The 14392-nt window shown below is 35.8% G+C and overlaps 1 protein-coding gene across 6 annotated transcripts in view; it reads left to right on the top strand.

Moving 5' to 3' along the window:
- Positions 1 to 14392, top strand: part of MAPKAP1 (mitogen-activated protein kinase associated protein 1) — a 254437-nt gene that overhangs the window by 24099 nt on the left and 215946 nt on the right. For 4 of the 6 annotated variants that reach the window (XM_021710137.1, XM_021710136.1, XM_021710133.1 and 1 more), the window contains exons 2-3: positions 6145 to 6472; positions 8839 to 8928. The exons of 1 other annotated variant lie outside the window; for it this stretch is intronic. In XM_021710137.1, coding sequence (XP_021565812.1) covers positions 6214 to 6472; positions 8839 to 8928 — 349 coding nt within the window. In that variant the 5' untranslated portion in view covers positions 6145 to 6213. The remainder of the gene's footprint in view (positions 1 to 6144; positions 6473 to 8838; positions 8929 to 14392) is intronic. One more of the 6 variants, XM_021710141.1, reaches the window with a different exon arrangement.

Here is a 14392-nt window from a genome sequence, read left to right as displayed (position 1 = left end):
AAAGATGTCTCTGGAGGGGGCAGGCCAGTGTTGACATAACTTCTTATAGGATTCCTGGTGCCTAGCACTCAGACAATGTTTAGTGATTGAATCTCATTCAGAAGATGATACAATCACTTCTCTTCTGTTTTTTTAATTTAGTCTAGTAAGTACTTTTAGTCAAAGTATGGAATATATGATTTCACTATTTATTGCTTAATGAAATTGGGTATATTCACATGGAGAAGGTTTTAATTCCCTGAGGGGAAAAAAAGCTCAATTTTTGCTAGTCTAAAAAATAAATGAAGGTTTAATTTAGAGTTAAATTGGAGAGAGTTAGAGAAAGAGATTTAAAAGCAATAAAGTGCATTTTATTTTAATGGTCACTTCAATTATTTTCAAATTCCAGGAGGTATGAATTTTGAGCTTTAACTAGATCAAATAATATGTTGAAATTTCAGGAAAAAAACAGGGCCTACTCGTTTTTATAAATGAAAGAGTTTGTAAATAATAAAAAGACTTGTTTTTCTCACTGGTAATCATTCCTTGTAAAAAACAAGTGTGAGTGCTTCTGTAACACACTTAAGGGCTCCTGTACAGGAATCAGGTTTAACTTGTCCAATGCTGATAGTGTGAAGTCAGGGTACAGTGTGGAAAGGTAAAAAAAAAAAAGTCTCTGCATCTGCTGTTGTTACATGTTGTTAACTCCCTCAGCAGACGTTAAATCATTTCAAGTACAATAATAGTGTGGGAGGTAAATTAACTAACCATTAACAATCTTATAAATACACAATTAACATGCCAACATTTATATGGCACATTGATGGGGCAGCAGTAATTTTTGATTGGAACTTTGCAGACCTTTGAGAAGCCTGAGGCTGTTGCTTTTCTGACAAGTTTTCATAGATTGTGGGTAAGGAGATGGGAACCTGCTAACCATTGGCTACACTTGAGTATTGTAAGTCATATTTTTATCTATCTCAACTTCTTAGGGAATAAAGAAGTGTAGGGAGGACTCCTTTGCTTGTGGTGGGTTATTTGAAGAAACAGTATTTTAGGTATGGACTCGTAGCTAAAGGTGCAGAGTCACTAGGGATTTTCAAAAATATTCTTAGACCTGAGTATTTAATCCCTTTCTTTGTGACTTCAGACCAACAAGAAGATAATCTCTGAAGTTCCTCTCATGTGCGAAATTTTGTGACTTTTATTTTTTGAACAACCATTACATGCATGGATTATTTATTGCTATTGTACAAAGGACTGCTGCATTAGTGGAGGGCAGCTAAGGGTCTAGTCTACTGCATAGCACATTTTGCTGTCTTATCGCTTTCACAAAGACCAAAGAAATTTCTCTCAAGCCTCAGAACCAAAATACAACAAGATTTTTAAAATATTCATAATGTCTGTTGTAACTCTTTGTCCCTCTTTGTTTTGAGAAACTGTATTATATAGTAATTAAGATCGCAAGCTCTTGGATTTGATTCTTAGTTCTGTGTATTAGCTGTCTGACCTCTTAACCTTTCTTTGCCTCAGTTTTTTCATAAGCCATTGTAAATAAAGTTTGGAAATTTGTATGTATAAAGTTATTATTTAAAATTGTGTTAAGACTTGATACCCATCAAAACCTACTAAAAATTCTTTCAGTGTTTAGGGCATGTTTCCAGGCACTGCAGGTGGGTTTCATGATCATAAATGAACACAGATGGGCATGTAAAGTGGCAACAATATCCAAATTGCGCCTGAAACCACCCTTAACACATAGTAGGAAAGTAGTAAATATTTGTTGCATAAATGAAGTGTAAAAGGAGAACCACCCAGTACATTTAAAATGACTGTGTCATTTTGGGACATCTCTTACTATTTTTCCACTCTGTGTGAATTGCTTCTATCTTTCGTAACACAAATCTTTATGTTTTAAAGAACCTGGTGTTAACAAGTAGGAGGAAGAAGCTGTGAAAAGTAGAGCATCTTAGGAGAGCTGACCCTTAGAGCCTGATATTATTTTTCATCTGTAGACTAAAGGTGTATAAAAAGGACCGACTATCTCAAAGTCAAGAATGGGTAACATCTAGGAAAGGCATTCAAGACCTGAAGAGACAAGAGTTTATAAAGGTTTAGACAGCACTTCTAAACCATGTTCTGTGAAACTCTGTTATACATTGATATATTTTAGTTTTCCCAGAGGAAACTATATTTAGGAATGAAAAAAGTTTGAAATATATTGTGTTACTAGATTCCTCACTCTTGAAGATTCATGATACACATAGTACACAGTTGGAAAGCTTTGAGAAACCCTGTGATTAAACAGCAAGAAAAAAAAACCTGTTTAACTTAGATTAATCTGATGCTTCCTAGACCTTTTTTTTAGCTTAAATTTTTAAAATTGTGGTAAAATATACATGGTATAATTAGAATATAAAATTCACCATTTAACCATTTTTAAGGGTATAGTTCAATGGCATTAAATACATTCACATTGTTGTGCAACTATCGCCACTATCCATCTCCAGAACTTTTCCATCTTCCCAGATGGCAGTGTACCTATTAAATACTTTTCCCCATTACTCCATTAACCCACCTCCTGGCAACCACTATTCTACTTTGTATCTCTGAGTACACTAGGTACCTCCTATAAATGGAATCATACTGTACTTGTCTTTTTGCAATTGGTTTATTTCACTTAGCATAATGTCCTCAAGTTCCGTAAACCTTGTATCATGTTGTAACATGTATCAGAATTTTCTGTGTTTTAAGGCTAAATAATATTCCATCGTTTGTATATACCATATTTTGTTTATCCTCTGCCATGTGTTTTTAATCACTACATAGTATTGCATTGTATGTCTGTGTCGTGGCATATGCACTATTGATGAATAATTAGGTTACTTTCAGATTTTTAGTATTAAAAATGATTTTGAAGTAAGTATTTTGCATGATTGTTTCCTTAGAGCAGATCCTAAATGTGGGATTGCCCCAAAAGGGCATTCATGATTTACATTTTGGTGAATATGACCAAATTACTCTCTAAATAGTCACAATTTTTATTCCTTTTTGTAGTGCATGAGAGTACCCATTTCTCTGAATCCCTGCCAGGATTAGATTTTTAAAAATCTTTTTGTTCTTTGCACAACTGATCAGAGAAAATAATCTGTTTTTAATCTGTGTTCTCAATGTCTTTGTCTTAGAAATGAAATATACCCTCAAGTGATAATTTGTTGCTCTTAAGGAGATTTAGAAAGTATCCTTTTGATTTTGAAGAGTAATGTTGTTGGAATAAGTTCTTAGTGTCCCAGGGTGACAGCTTTGAAGAGAAGCTCTTGTATCTGCATTAAGAAAAAATAAAAGGCAATTCTTTCTTTATAACCACACTTTATAATCACACACCTGACACACTCATATATGACTTATCTCTACAACAAAATTGGATAGTCGTTGGAAGTTGAACAGTAACATTTATTGAATGCCTGCCATATGTAACATCTTTTGTTGCCAGAAGGGATGTGATGTTATGGACCCTGTCTTTGTGGAACTTGTAGTCAAGTAAACGTAATAGAAGGTGAAAAGAGACACACAATAGCATGCTTTCCAAGCAGTCCTGTGGGAGTTCTCTATCAGAACTACTATTGAATAAATACTTGTTATGACCAATCATACAGATTGGTCAATGTATGAAGTTACAGTGTTCTAATAGAGAAGATACCTGCTGGTGTTGACACCTCTGTTCTGCAAGGAGAAAGTTGGGGAACTCATGTGTGCCATGAGGTGTTTGCCCATTCCTCTTTTCTTCATACGAGGTGATGGAGCAGATCTATTTTCCTGAAAAATATTTTGTTGAACACACTTCAGTACACATTTATTGCTTTTCCTTTTGCCATTTGACTTTATGGTGGCAGAACACCCATTAAATGTGTGGCTTCTCCTTGAAGCCCTTGTTTTTGCAAGGCACACTGTTCAATATGAAATTGGAAGCACCTGTCCCTCTGCTGCTGACTAGTTGCCTTCCTTTCATGTCGAGAAGACAGCTTGTTGTGATTGCTGTACAAGGATATTTGCAACTCTGGTGATCTGTGATGCTATGATTCTGTGACAAAGCAGATACTCTTATTTATAAATCTATGGTGTGTACATCTTTTGTGGTTATAGAAAAAGTTATTTTTACAAGTGAAATTTAAATATTGCCTGTTAATTTTGTAATTTGTTATTATTAATATCCTTAAAATGGTGGATTGGCACAATTCTAAGACCAAATGTCTCAAATGTGATGCTTAAAAGAATCCCATGGTATTAGGAAAGGTACTACATCTTTATTAGAGTATACACTTTTTGATTCAGGGGTACCTTACCTTTGCATTTCCCATTAGCCTCAGAGTAAGAACTCAGTGAATATATTTAAAGGAAAAAAGCCAAGATTAATGTAATTCACTTGATTAGAGATGCCCCTCAGTTAAACTTCCTTTTTAATCTCAGTATCTTTAAGATCTACTAGGTGATGTTAATAGAATAATGTGTTACCAGACAAAAAATTTTAAAACCTCAGATTTGTTAATTAGATTTTTCATTCCTAGAAGAAACAAATGACAAGAAATTTGATGTTATGGGTCTTTTAAAAAATAAATATTGGGGGAGGGGGCGACCAAATAAATAAATAAATAAATAAATATCTTCACTGGGCATGGTGGCTTAATCCTGTAATCCCAGCACTTTGGGAGGCCAAAGCGAGAGGATTGCCTGAGTCCAGGGGTTTGAGACCAGCCTGGGCAACTTGGTGAAACCTCGTCTCTACAATAAATCAAAAAAGTAGCTGGGTGTGGTGGCTTGAGCCTGTAGTTCCAGCTATTTGGAAAGCTGAGGTGAAATGATCGCCTGAACCCAGCAGGTTGAGGCTGCGGTGGCCACTGCATGCCACCGCACTTCAGCCTGGGCGACAGAGTGAGACTCTTAAAAAAAAAAGCTAGGATTGTTCCTAGGAACATATTCAATCCAACTCTCACATTCCTTGTACTCTAAAATGATTTTGGAGGAGCAGGGAGGTGACTCAGATGACCTGCAGTCCTCTATCACAAAGGAAGCACAGACTTATTCTATTTGCTGTAAACTTACTAAAGAGGGATGAGAACTTGATACATTTTAGGATTACTTGAAAGACTTGAAAGCTAAAATTATTCATGATATTTTTTACCACCGTCATTATTATTAATAGCAGCTAATATTTATTGAATTACATGCCAGGTACTCTTTTGAGCACTTTACCTGTATTACCTCCTATATATCCTTTCATCCCTGAAACCTCCATTTATAAATGAAGAAAGAAAAAAAAGAGGCTCAAAAAGGTTAAGTATTTTGACCAACTTCACATAGCTAGCAAGTGACAGGGACAGGATTTGAGCCCAATTCTGTCTCTAGGGTCTAACTCCTAACTACTGTTCTGTAGTATTTTCTTTGTTGAGTATTTTTATTTAACTGAGACGGTACCATCTTGTTCCTAGGATAAACATCATTACAGTTTTAACAGAACTGAAGAAGCCATTCTTATAATTAGGTTTCTAAAATAAATTAATCTTGTAGTAGGCAATTTTTATTCATATGTTTTATTTTAAAAGCGCAATACTATCTTAAATCGAAAGAAAGTCTGTATAGTGAGCAAAATTACTTTGGTGGTATGTTTTATAAAATCCCTAGTAACTGAGAAAGCATTGCCTGTGTCCTTTTAAACACTTCACAACCTTATGACAGGAGGGGAAATGTAAACTGATGAAATACAGTTTTATACTTTAGCACATCATTTGAGGAAAATACAACTTGTTCCCCAATGACCTTATAAAGAAATGAGAAGACTGCATGGTAGTGAAAGGAGGAAGAAAGGAAAATTTATTGTTTTACCAGTAGTTATGTACTTTGAGTACCCTGACTAAGGAGTTACTATTATTTGTTTTGCAAGAGAGCAAGCCTTCCTCTGATTCCATGGAGATCTCATTGACTAGAGCTGTAGCCCCTAGTGCTTGTAAGGATTTCCTTTCAGCTTAGACTTAATCCTTTTAAGCTCCTAGGCACAGGGATAAATGCTGATTTTCAAGGTAGCATTTGACTACATTGAATTTGTTTGAAAAATGATTCAGTCATTTTCTGTCTTATTCTTAAATATTGCTGTGTACATCATGTTTCTAGGTAGGTGAGCTCGTGAAACAATATGAAGAGGAGAAAATAGCCTTTTAAGGAAATTGGCCCACAGAAAGGATGGCCTTCTTGGACAATCCAACTATCATTCTAGCTCATATTCGACAGTCACATGTGACCAGTGATGACACGGGAATGTGTGAAATGGTTCTCATTGATCATGATGTTGACCTAGAGAAGATTCATCCTCCTTCAATGCCTGGAGACAGTGGGTCAGAAATTCAGGGAAGCAATGGTGAGACTCAGGGCTATGTATATGCCCAGTCAGTCGATATTACCTCAAGTTGGGACTTTGGTATTAGAAGACGCTCAAACACAGGTAAACATTGTCTTCTAGTCATGTCTTCTGAGCTTTAAATCAGTAAACAGTCTTATGGAATAATACGTAATGTTGGAATAGACTTAATGAGGGAAGTTTCTGTATATTAACAGGAACATGCTTGTGTCACCCTGAGTGAGTCTGAGCAACATCTCCATCTCGGCAACTGAATGTTGATGTTATTAGAAGGAAGTAGACAGAAGAGGAATAGCTGAAAAAGTTGGCTAGGAGAGATGTGCTAAATATTACCTCCCTAAAAAGCCATCGTGTTGAAGAAGTGGACCTGTTTTGAGTGTCTTCACAGAGCAACATTAGTGCTAGGAGGTTGACTACCTGGAGGCAGATTTCAGGTTGACACAATAAAGAACCTTTAATAAAAAGTTCTTGCCAGTGGAAGAATTGTGGGGACAGGGGACTGTGGGGGAACATACCTGAGTATTTTTAGGGCTGGTCTTAATAGGAATCCATACACTGGGTATGAGGTTATAAAGGCGACCCTTGTTTTTGATTCTTTAACTTTTTTTTCCTAAGTTGATCATTACTTTTTGATATTTTTGGTTTGAAATGCTTGACTTTGGTATAAGTATTTTAACTGTTAGCTTTCCAGAGCTTATTATTGTCCATTTTTCTGCTTATATTTTTTGGTTGCCTTTCAAGGGGAATGTGATAAACCAAGGCCTTTTTTCACTTAGATAAATTATTTAGAATACATATTGTGGTTCTAGTAGGACAAACTATTCTAGAGATAATTTTTAAAAGATAATCAGAAAATATAGTATCCAAATCAGCAACAATAACCTGCTAACTCCTAGGAAAAGTAATTGCAGACAATATGGTAGAGCATTGAAAATATTTACATAAGTATTTTCACAGTCCAAATGTAAAATGCATATAAGGGAAATATTTCAGGTAGAACTGGATACAATTTACAGTGAAAGATTTTGGTTCAGAATTCAGCATCTGTGACATCAAAAAGAATAATTTGCTCTCATGATGAAAATAATTAATAGCATTTCCCAGTATCTAAAGGAGCTTTTATCAAAATAGAATTTGAGTGAAGGTTTGAATGTAATTTAGAACCATTGATTCTCAGTTCTCTAGTTGAAACTGACTTCCTTGCAAGTTATTGAGATGATATCTTACATGACAGATTGAATGGATTTCAGTAGGAGAATGCTGCTAAATTGAGAGCTTTATGATTATATTACTTTGGCTGTACCCTTCACATTTATTAATTGCAATTGAATATATTTTTCTTCAGTGGAATTTGATAGTAGATATAGTGACATTGTCAGAAGGTTTTTTCCAGCATTGTTTACATTTCTGGCAATATTATTTTTGTTTCCCTACTATGTTACTAAGGCAGGAATGTATGATTTCCTACCTTGAAAGAGACTAAAAAGAAGTTAGTTTTATTTATTTTCAATTAGCAATATGCCAAAATAGAGAATTGAAGATTAGCAGAGAAAGATAGTTTCAAAGATGGCACCCATTGTAACTTTCTTTCCATTGTGGTCTCTGTACATATTTGTTAATGGATGCTGGATGGTATTTTCTTAAAGGATCAGTTCATTGACTTTTGAAGGTAGATCAGCCAATGGCAATATAATCACAAATGCATAATTTTAGGTGACTCTTGTTGGAATTTCTTTATGTAGCACTTAGATGCTAATAATTAATTGAGATTGTGGGTTGTACTAGTGACCAAGGAATTTACTTTTTAATCCTTTCAGCATATCTTAAAATTTTGTAAAAGAAAAATTGTTCTTTTTAAGATTTGACTAATGTTACAAAGATACAAATCATTTATTTTACTACCTATAAACTGTTTCAACCCACTGAAGAAAAGCTATGCTAATTTATATAGCTTTGACATTTTATAATTTTCATGATTTTTAGATAAAGGATTTTATATTTAAAACTTTAATAGTCTAGTCTGAGTTCATTTATCTTTAATTTTTGAAACGGGTAGAGTAATTCATAACAGTAATTTTATTCCTGTAATGTAATATTCACTTCAGTTCATTTGTGCATTAAAATTCCTTTAAGACCGTTATTAATGATTTATATAATGAAATGTCATATTAATCACAGAAGTTTTCACATTTTATTATTCTCTTCCATGTTAATACTATCTTTATGATCTCTATTAATGTTTTATATCCTCTAATTTCAATTATAAATCAAGGATATTTTCATGTTTTTGTTGGTATTTGCTTTTCAGGGGTGCCACCTTTAAAATTTTATGACTTTTTTCCTACATATACAATATAAAACATCTTTATTCATATAAAGGTAGTTAATTATGTCTTTGTTTATGGTAAACTTTCATTGACAAACTTATAGTTATAATATTTCTTTTCAAGCTCAAAGATTAGAACGACTTCGAAAAGAGAGACAAAACCAGATCAAATGCAAAAATATTCAGTGGAAAGAAAGAAATTCTAAGCAATCAGGTAAATGGAAATAATTTTAATTCTTAATTTGAGATTTATACATTTAGTTTGTATTACTATGCAAGAATTTTTATTTTTAATTCATTTAAAAAATCCTCTGGGAAGAAACCTCTTGTATTTTGAGCTTTGAACTCTTTTACTTATGTTCCTTGGTCTCCTGGAGCTGTGTGTTATTTAGGTCTTGTCTTTTTGGCCACCCTTCGTTCTGGGTCACAGGGATTGATGTGTGCAGGGGACATTTTGTACAAACTGTCATGCCAATACTTTGTTCTTTAGGCTAAGGAGTACTCTGATATTTTGGATGGGCTTCTGGGTTATAGATTCCTCTTGGCACTTTCAACCTTGACTTTCCTTTGCTTCATTAATTTTTTTTGCATATATGTTAATTCTCTTTCTTGAGCATAAAAAATCATTATGTTGCTGGTATTAGCATTTGCTGTATGTGTTCATATGGCATGTGTATAAAGGCTGGCCATATTATGTACTTTTAAAGCTTCAATTTCAGCAATAAGAGAATATTTGAAAAAACAATTTCAAAAGTAAAGTGCTATTAAAATATTTTATAGTTGTTATGTTTTCTAGACTTTCTCTTTTTTCTGTCCTTTAAAAGAAATATATGCAATCTGTCTTCTATACCATTTCAGTGCCTCCCAGTATCACATTGGCATGCCTAATAAATATTTATTGACTGACTCCATTGCTACACAGTAATTATAAGACTAACAATAGTAATGATTATTGTATTACCAGCAGCACCTACTTCTGTACTAGGCACTTTGCATGCATTATTTCTAATACAGTGATCTAGCAAGGTATAGGTATTGTTGTCATTTACAGATAAGACAGAGGCTCAAATATTTGATTAACTTAGCAAAGTTACACAGCTAAGAGGTGGTAGTGTGATATTACCAGGTTTTGTATTCAGCTCTGGATGCACACAAGGACCAATTTCTTTGTGCTAAACCACACTCTGTAAAGTTCTTCTTGCTTTCTTTCTCCTACTGTGATCATAGACTCAAGTATCCTCAGTAGGTGTGATTTTCTTAATGACTGCTTCTAAATGATGACTGTGTAGAAACAAATCTTATTCACTTCTTTTTTTTCCTTATGTTCATTTTGACTTCCTATAGTCCTTCTTGAATGTCTATTGAGTTTTGCTCTTGATACATTCAAAGTCTCACTATTCTGGCCTCTTCTGTTAATACTTCTAAAGTCTGTTGCATTTAACACAAACTGAAAATACTTTTTATTGTTTATCTTTCTCATTTTCTTCATATTTTTATATATCTTAATTCAGTTCCTATTAATGTCCTCTTAGTGAATACAGAGCCAGTTTAAGCTCCTGTGTCTCTCTAGCTACCTTTTGTTTGCCGTTTTCACTTCTATATCTTAAAAAATTATAAATAAAAAATGCAGTGAACAGAGCACCTCAAATATGAGGGCATTAATTTCTTTTACAATGTGAGAAATATGTTCTTCAGCTTAAAATTTGATACATCTAATAAAGAAGAGGATTTTGGTTTGCACCTCCCCCACCCATTTCTTAAAGCCTAATTCTTGGTCCCCACTTTGCCTGGTTTCAGATCAGGTAAAAAAAAAAAAAAAAAAAAAAAAGCCTAATCCACTTTATATTCTGTTCAGTGTTTCACAGAATATATTGTAGAAATGGATAAGCCCCCCTCTTGCTTTCATTTGTAATCACACTGTCCATTGTATATGTATATATATATATATTTCTCCTTCGATTTCCTTTCCTCTCTCTTCTGTCTCTCACAGATTTCAATAATTGACCTTGTGATCTTATTTTTGGAGAAGCTCCTTAATGTGTCTGCTCATGCTTGAAATGTTGCCCCGATTCTGGCCAGGTCAGCAGCCTGCCTAGTGGTCGTGCCCGATGGTTAGAGTGAACTCATGAATGCACAAAGAAATGTCTTTGAATTCTCCTTTAGGCTGGGTTCCATCATTAAAACACAGCTTAGCATTCTGGGTGTCCTGAAGCATGCTAGAAAAGTGGAATCCGCTGTCCACCACCCATTCTATTTTCACACATCTCTTAAAAGCATACTTTCTTTTAGGAAGAAATGCCACGTTTAAATCCTTTTTGGATAATCATTTATTTAATTTATTTATTTAAGATATGAGGTCTTACCATGTTGCCAAGGCTGGCGTTGAACTCCTTAGCCTGAGCAACAACTCAGCCTTTGTAGCAGCTGGGACTATAGGCATGTACCATCGCACTCAGCTTCATACCCTCATTCTTTTTCTGCTACTTATCTTTTTTTTGAGTTGGAGTTTCACTCTGTCGCCCAGACTGGAGTGCAGTGGCCGCTCCTGGCCACCGCAGCCTCGACCTGCTGGGCTCCGGCGATCCTTCCGCCTCAACCTTCCAAGTAGCCGGAATTACAGGCACGTGCTACCACGCCCAGCTAATTATTTTTTTTATTTATTGTAGAGAAGAGGTCTTGCTGCCCAGGCGGGTCTCGAACCCGCGGGTTCAGGCAATTCATTCACCTCAGCCTCCCAAGGGCGTGGGATTACAGGCTGAGCCACAGAGCTCAGCTTCCCGGCTAATTTTTGATTTATTGTAGAGATGAAGTCTTGCCAGGTTGCCCAGGCGGGTCTCGAACCTGCGGACTCAGGCGATCCACTCACCTCAGCCTCCCAAAGCGCGGGATTACAGACTGAGCCACCAAGCCCAGCTTACTTATCTTTTGTTAAAGTACTTTAATCTGTTTTTTCTTTCTTTCTTTTCTTCTTCTTCTTCTTTTTTTTTTTTTTTTTGAGTTGGCATCTCACTCTGTCACCCAGGCTGGAGTGCAGTGGTATGATTACAGCTCACAGCTCATCACAGCCTTAACCTCCTGGGCTCAGGCAGTCTTTCTGCCTCAGCCTCCTAAACAGCTGGGACTACAGGTGTGCGCCACCATACCGAGCTAATTAAAAATTTTTTTTTTTAGAGATGAGGTCTCACTATGTTGTCTAGGCTAATCTTGAGCTCGTGGGCTCAAGCAGTCTTCCTGCCTTGGCCTCCCAAAGTACTGAGATTATAGGCAAAAGCTGTGCCCAGCTCATTTATTTTTCTTATCTTTGTTTTTTTTTTATTCCTCACTAGAAGAATCATCATTCTAAATATGATGACCTCCCTGGAAGTGTTCTTCTGCAATTATTCTGTCACAATCCAGTTGATTTCTTTAAGACTCAGCATAAATGTGACCTTTTTATAGAGGAGATGGAAGGGCTTATGGAGGCCATCTGGTCTATACCTCAAAGTTCTTTATTAACTTACTGAGCCATATGCCATGAGGCCACATGTAAATGAAATACCTTAGAGTAAGATCCTTTTAGTATTTACCTGCCTGGATTAATGTGAAGATGGTATCATTATTCTTTGTCAGGAATAATGTCATATCAAGGTCTAAGTGTTTTCAATTTTATTATGTAAAAATGGTATTGATACTTTATTCTTTATATAATTAGTTATTATTCTTACTCATTGAGTCATTTAACAAGTATTTATTCCAAAGCTCCTGTGTGTCTAATAATTCTCCACTAGGCGATTGGAGGAATACATGCATCCTGTCCTCAGAAAGTTTGAAGTCTAATTGGCACGAAGCTAAATAATAACTTAAAATAATAATGTAGTTTATATATACTATTATAAATATTCCTGAAGTTTTATTTATGTGAACTTCTAATAGTGGTTTCTTAAAATAATAATTCCCAAATATAGTGACTGTATAAAAATCAGAAATGCATTTAAAAGTGCATATTAAAATGACATTCTTTATACATTTCTAGGCCCCACCTGTAGAATTCCTGATTTAGTAGATGGGGGTGGAGTCCACCAATCTGTCTTTTTCATAAGCACCCTGGGTGATTCTGATGAATAACCAGCTCTAGGTATATACAAGGGGGACCCAAAAACCCTGAATTTATTTTTTGGAGGCAGGCCCCTTTTAGTACATATTTCTTCCACTAGGAGAATATTCTAGGAACCCATCAGCACAGTGTACCAGCTAGCATTATTGTGAGCAGTTGCGTTCAGCTTCAGTGAATTTTTTTTGGAGATTCTTTCAATTCATTTGCCCATTTCATAATGAGTGATTTACACAAACAACTTGCCCACGCTGCACTGAGTGTTCAACAGTTTTTGACCAAAAACAGCACGCACCGTGCCCCACTCTCCCTGTTCACCTGATCTCACTCTAAGCAACTTTTATTTCTTCGGATGAAAAAAGTCCTCAAAAGGAAATGTTTTGCTGATGTGGAAGAGGGGAAACAAAGACTGTCAGGAGCACTAGAAGGCATCAGAATTGACGAGCTCAGAAACTGTTTTGGGCAGTGAAAAATAAATACTTAGTACTTTGAAGGTGACTAAAGTTTAAACGTGTAAGAATAAATATGCACTTTTTAATAAATAGATTCCAAGCTTTTTGAATCCCCCCATATATATTAGCCAATAAGTTTGTTTCATCTTCATGCAAGTCCAGCAAATTAGCTGTTAATATGCCTAAATTATAGGTGAGAAAACTGGAGCTCAGAGGCTAAATAAATTTCTCAAATTACTTACTCTTAGGTAGTAAGTAATAAAGCTAGAATTGGTCTCCTGAACATTTGGACTCTTGAAAATTTTAGTCTTTCCATTCTACTTTACTCCCTTGAGGAGTCTTTGGTGTCCCCTTGTTCCTTTCCTTCTCTGTCAGCTATGGCCAGAGTTTGAGCAAGTTGCCAAACCCTGTATATTAAAATAATAACAATTGTAGAAAATCTGAAACTCTTGGACTCAAGTAATCCTCTCGCCTCAGACTTCTGAGTAGCTGGGACTACAGGCATGCACCACCACACTTCGCTAATTTTGTTTATTTTTATATTTTGTAGAGATAGGATCTCGCTGTGTTATCCAGGCTGGTCTTAAACTCCTGACCTCAAGCAATGCCACCTCAGTCTCCCAAAGTACTGGGAGTACAGGCTTGAGCCACCATACCTGGCCTCTTGTAGCCCTTTTTGGTGTGTACAGCTCAGATAATTTTTTTTTTTTCTTTTTAGTCAGAGTCTCACTGTGTCGCCCAGGCTGGAATGCAGTAGCATACTCATTAGCTACCACAGCCTCGATGTGCTGGGTTCAGGTGATTCTTCTGCCTCAGCCTTCCAAGTAGCTAGAACTACAGGTATGTGCTACCATGCCTGGGCAACTTTTTTGGTTTATTGTAGAGGCAAGGTCCCCCTGGGCTCAGACAGTACTCTCGCCTCTACTTCCTAAAGTGCTGGGATTACAGGCATGAGCCACTGTGCCCAGCTTGAAAAAAATTCTTAAAGAAGAAATATGTTGTGACTTACTACTGATAATTTCAGTAGAAATTTATGGTTATGCCTGAGCCCGTGGGTTCCAGGCCCGCCTGGGCAGCGAGACCTCATCTCTACAATAAATCAAAAAAATCAGCTGGGCGTGGTAGCGCATGCCTCT

The sequence above is a fragment of the Carlito syrichta genome, unplaced genomic scaffold (assembly GCF_000164805.1).
Source record: "Carlito syrichta isolate Samal-C Ts95f unplaced genomic scaffold, Tarsius_syrichta-2.0.1 Scaffold75497, whole genome shotgun sequence".
In the NCBI taxonomy this organism is placed as follows: domain Eukaryota; kingdom Metazoa; phylum Chordata; class Mammalia; order Primates; family Tarsiidae; genus Carlito; species Carlito syrichta.
This window is presented reverse-complemented; position numbering and strand designations above follow the sequence as displayed.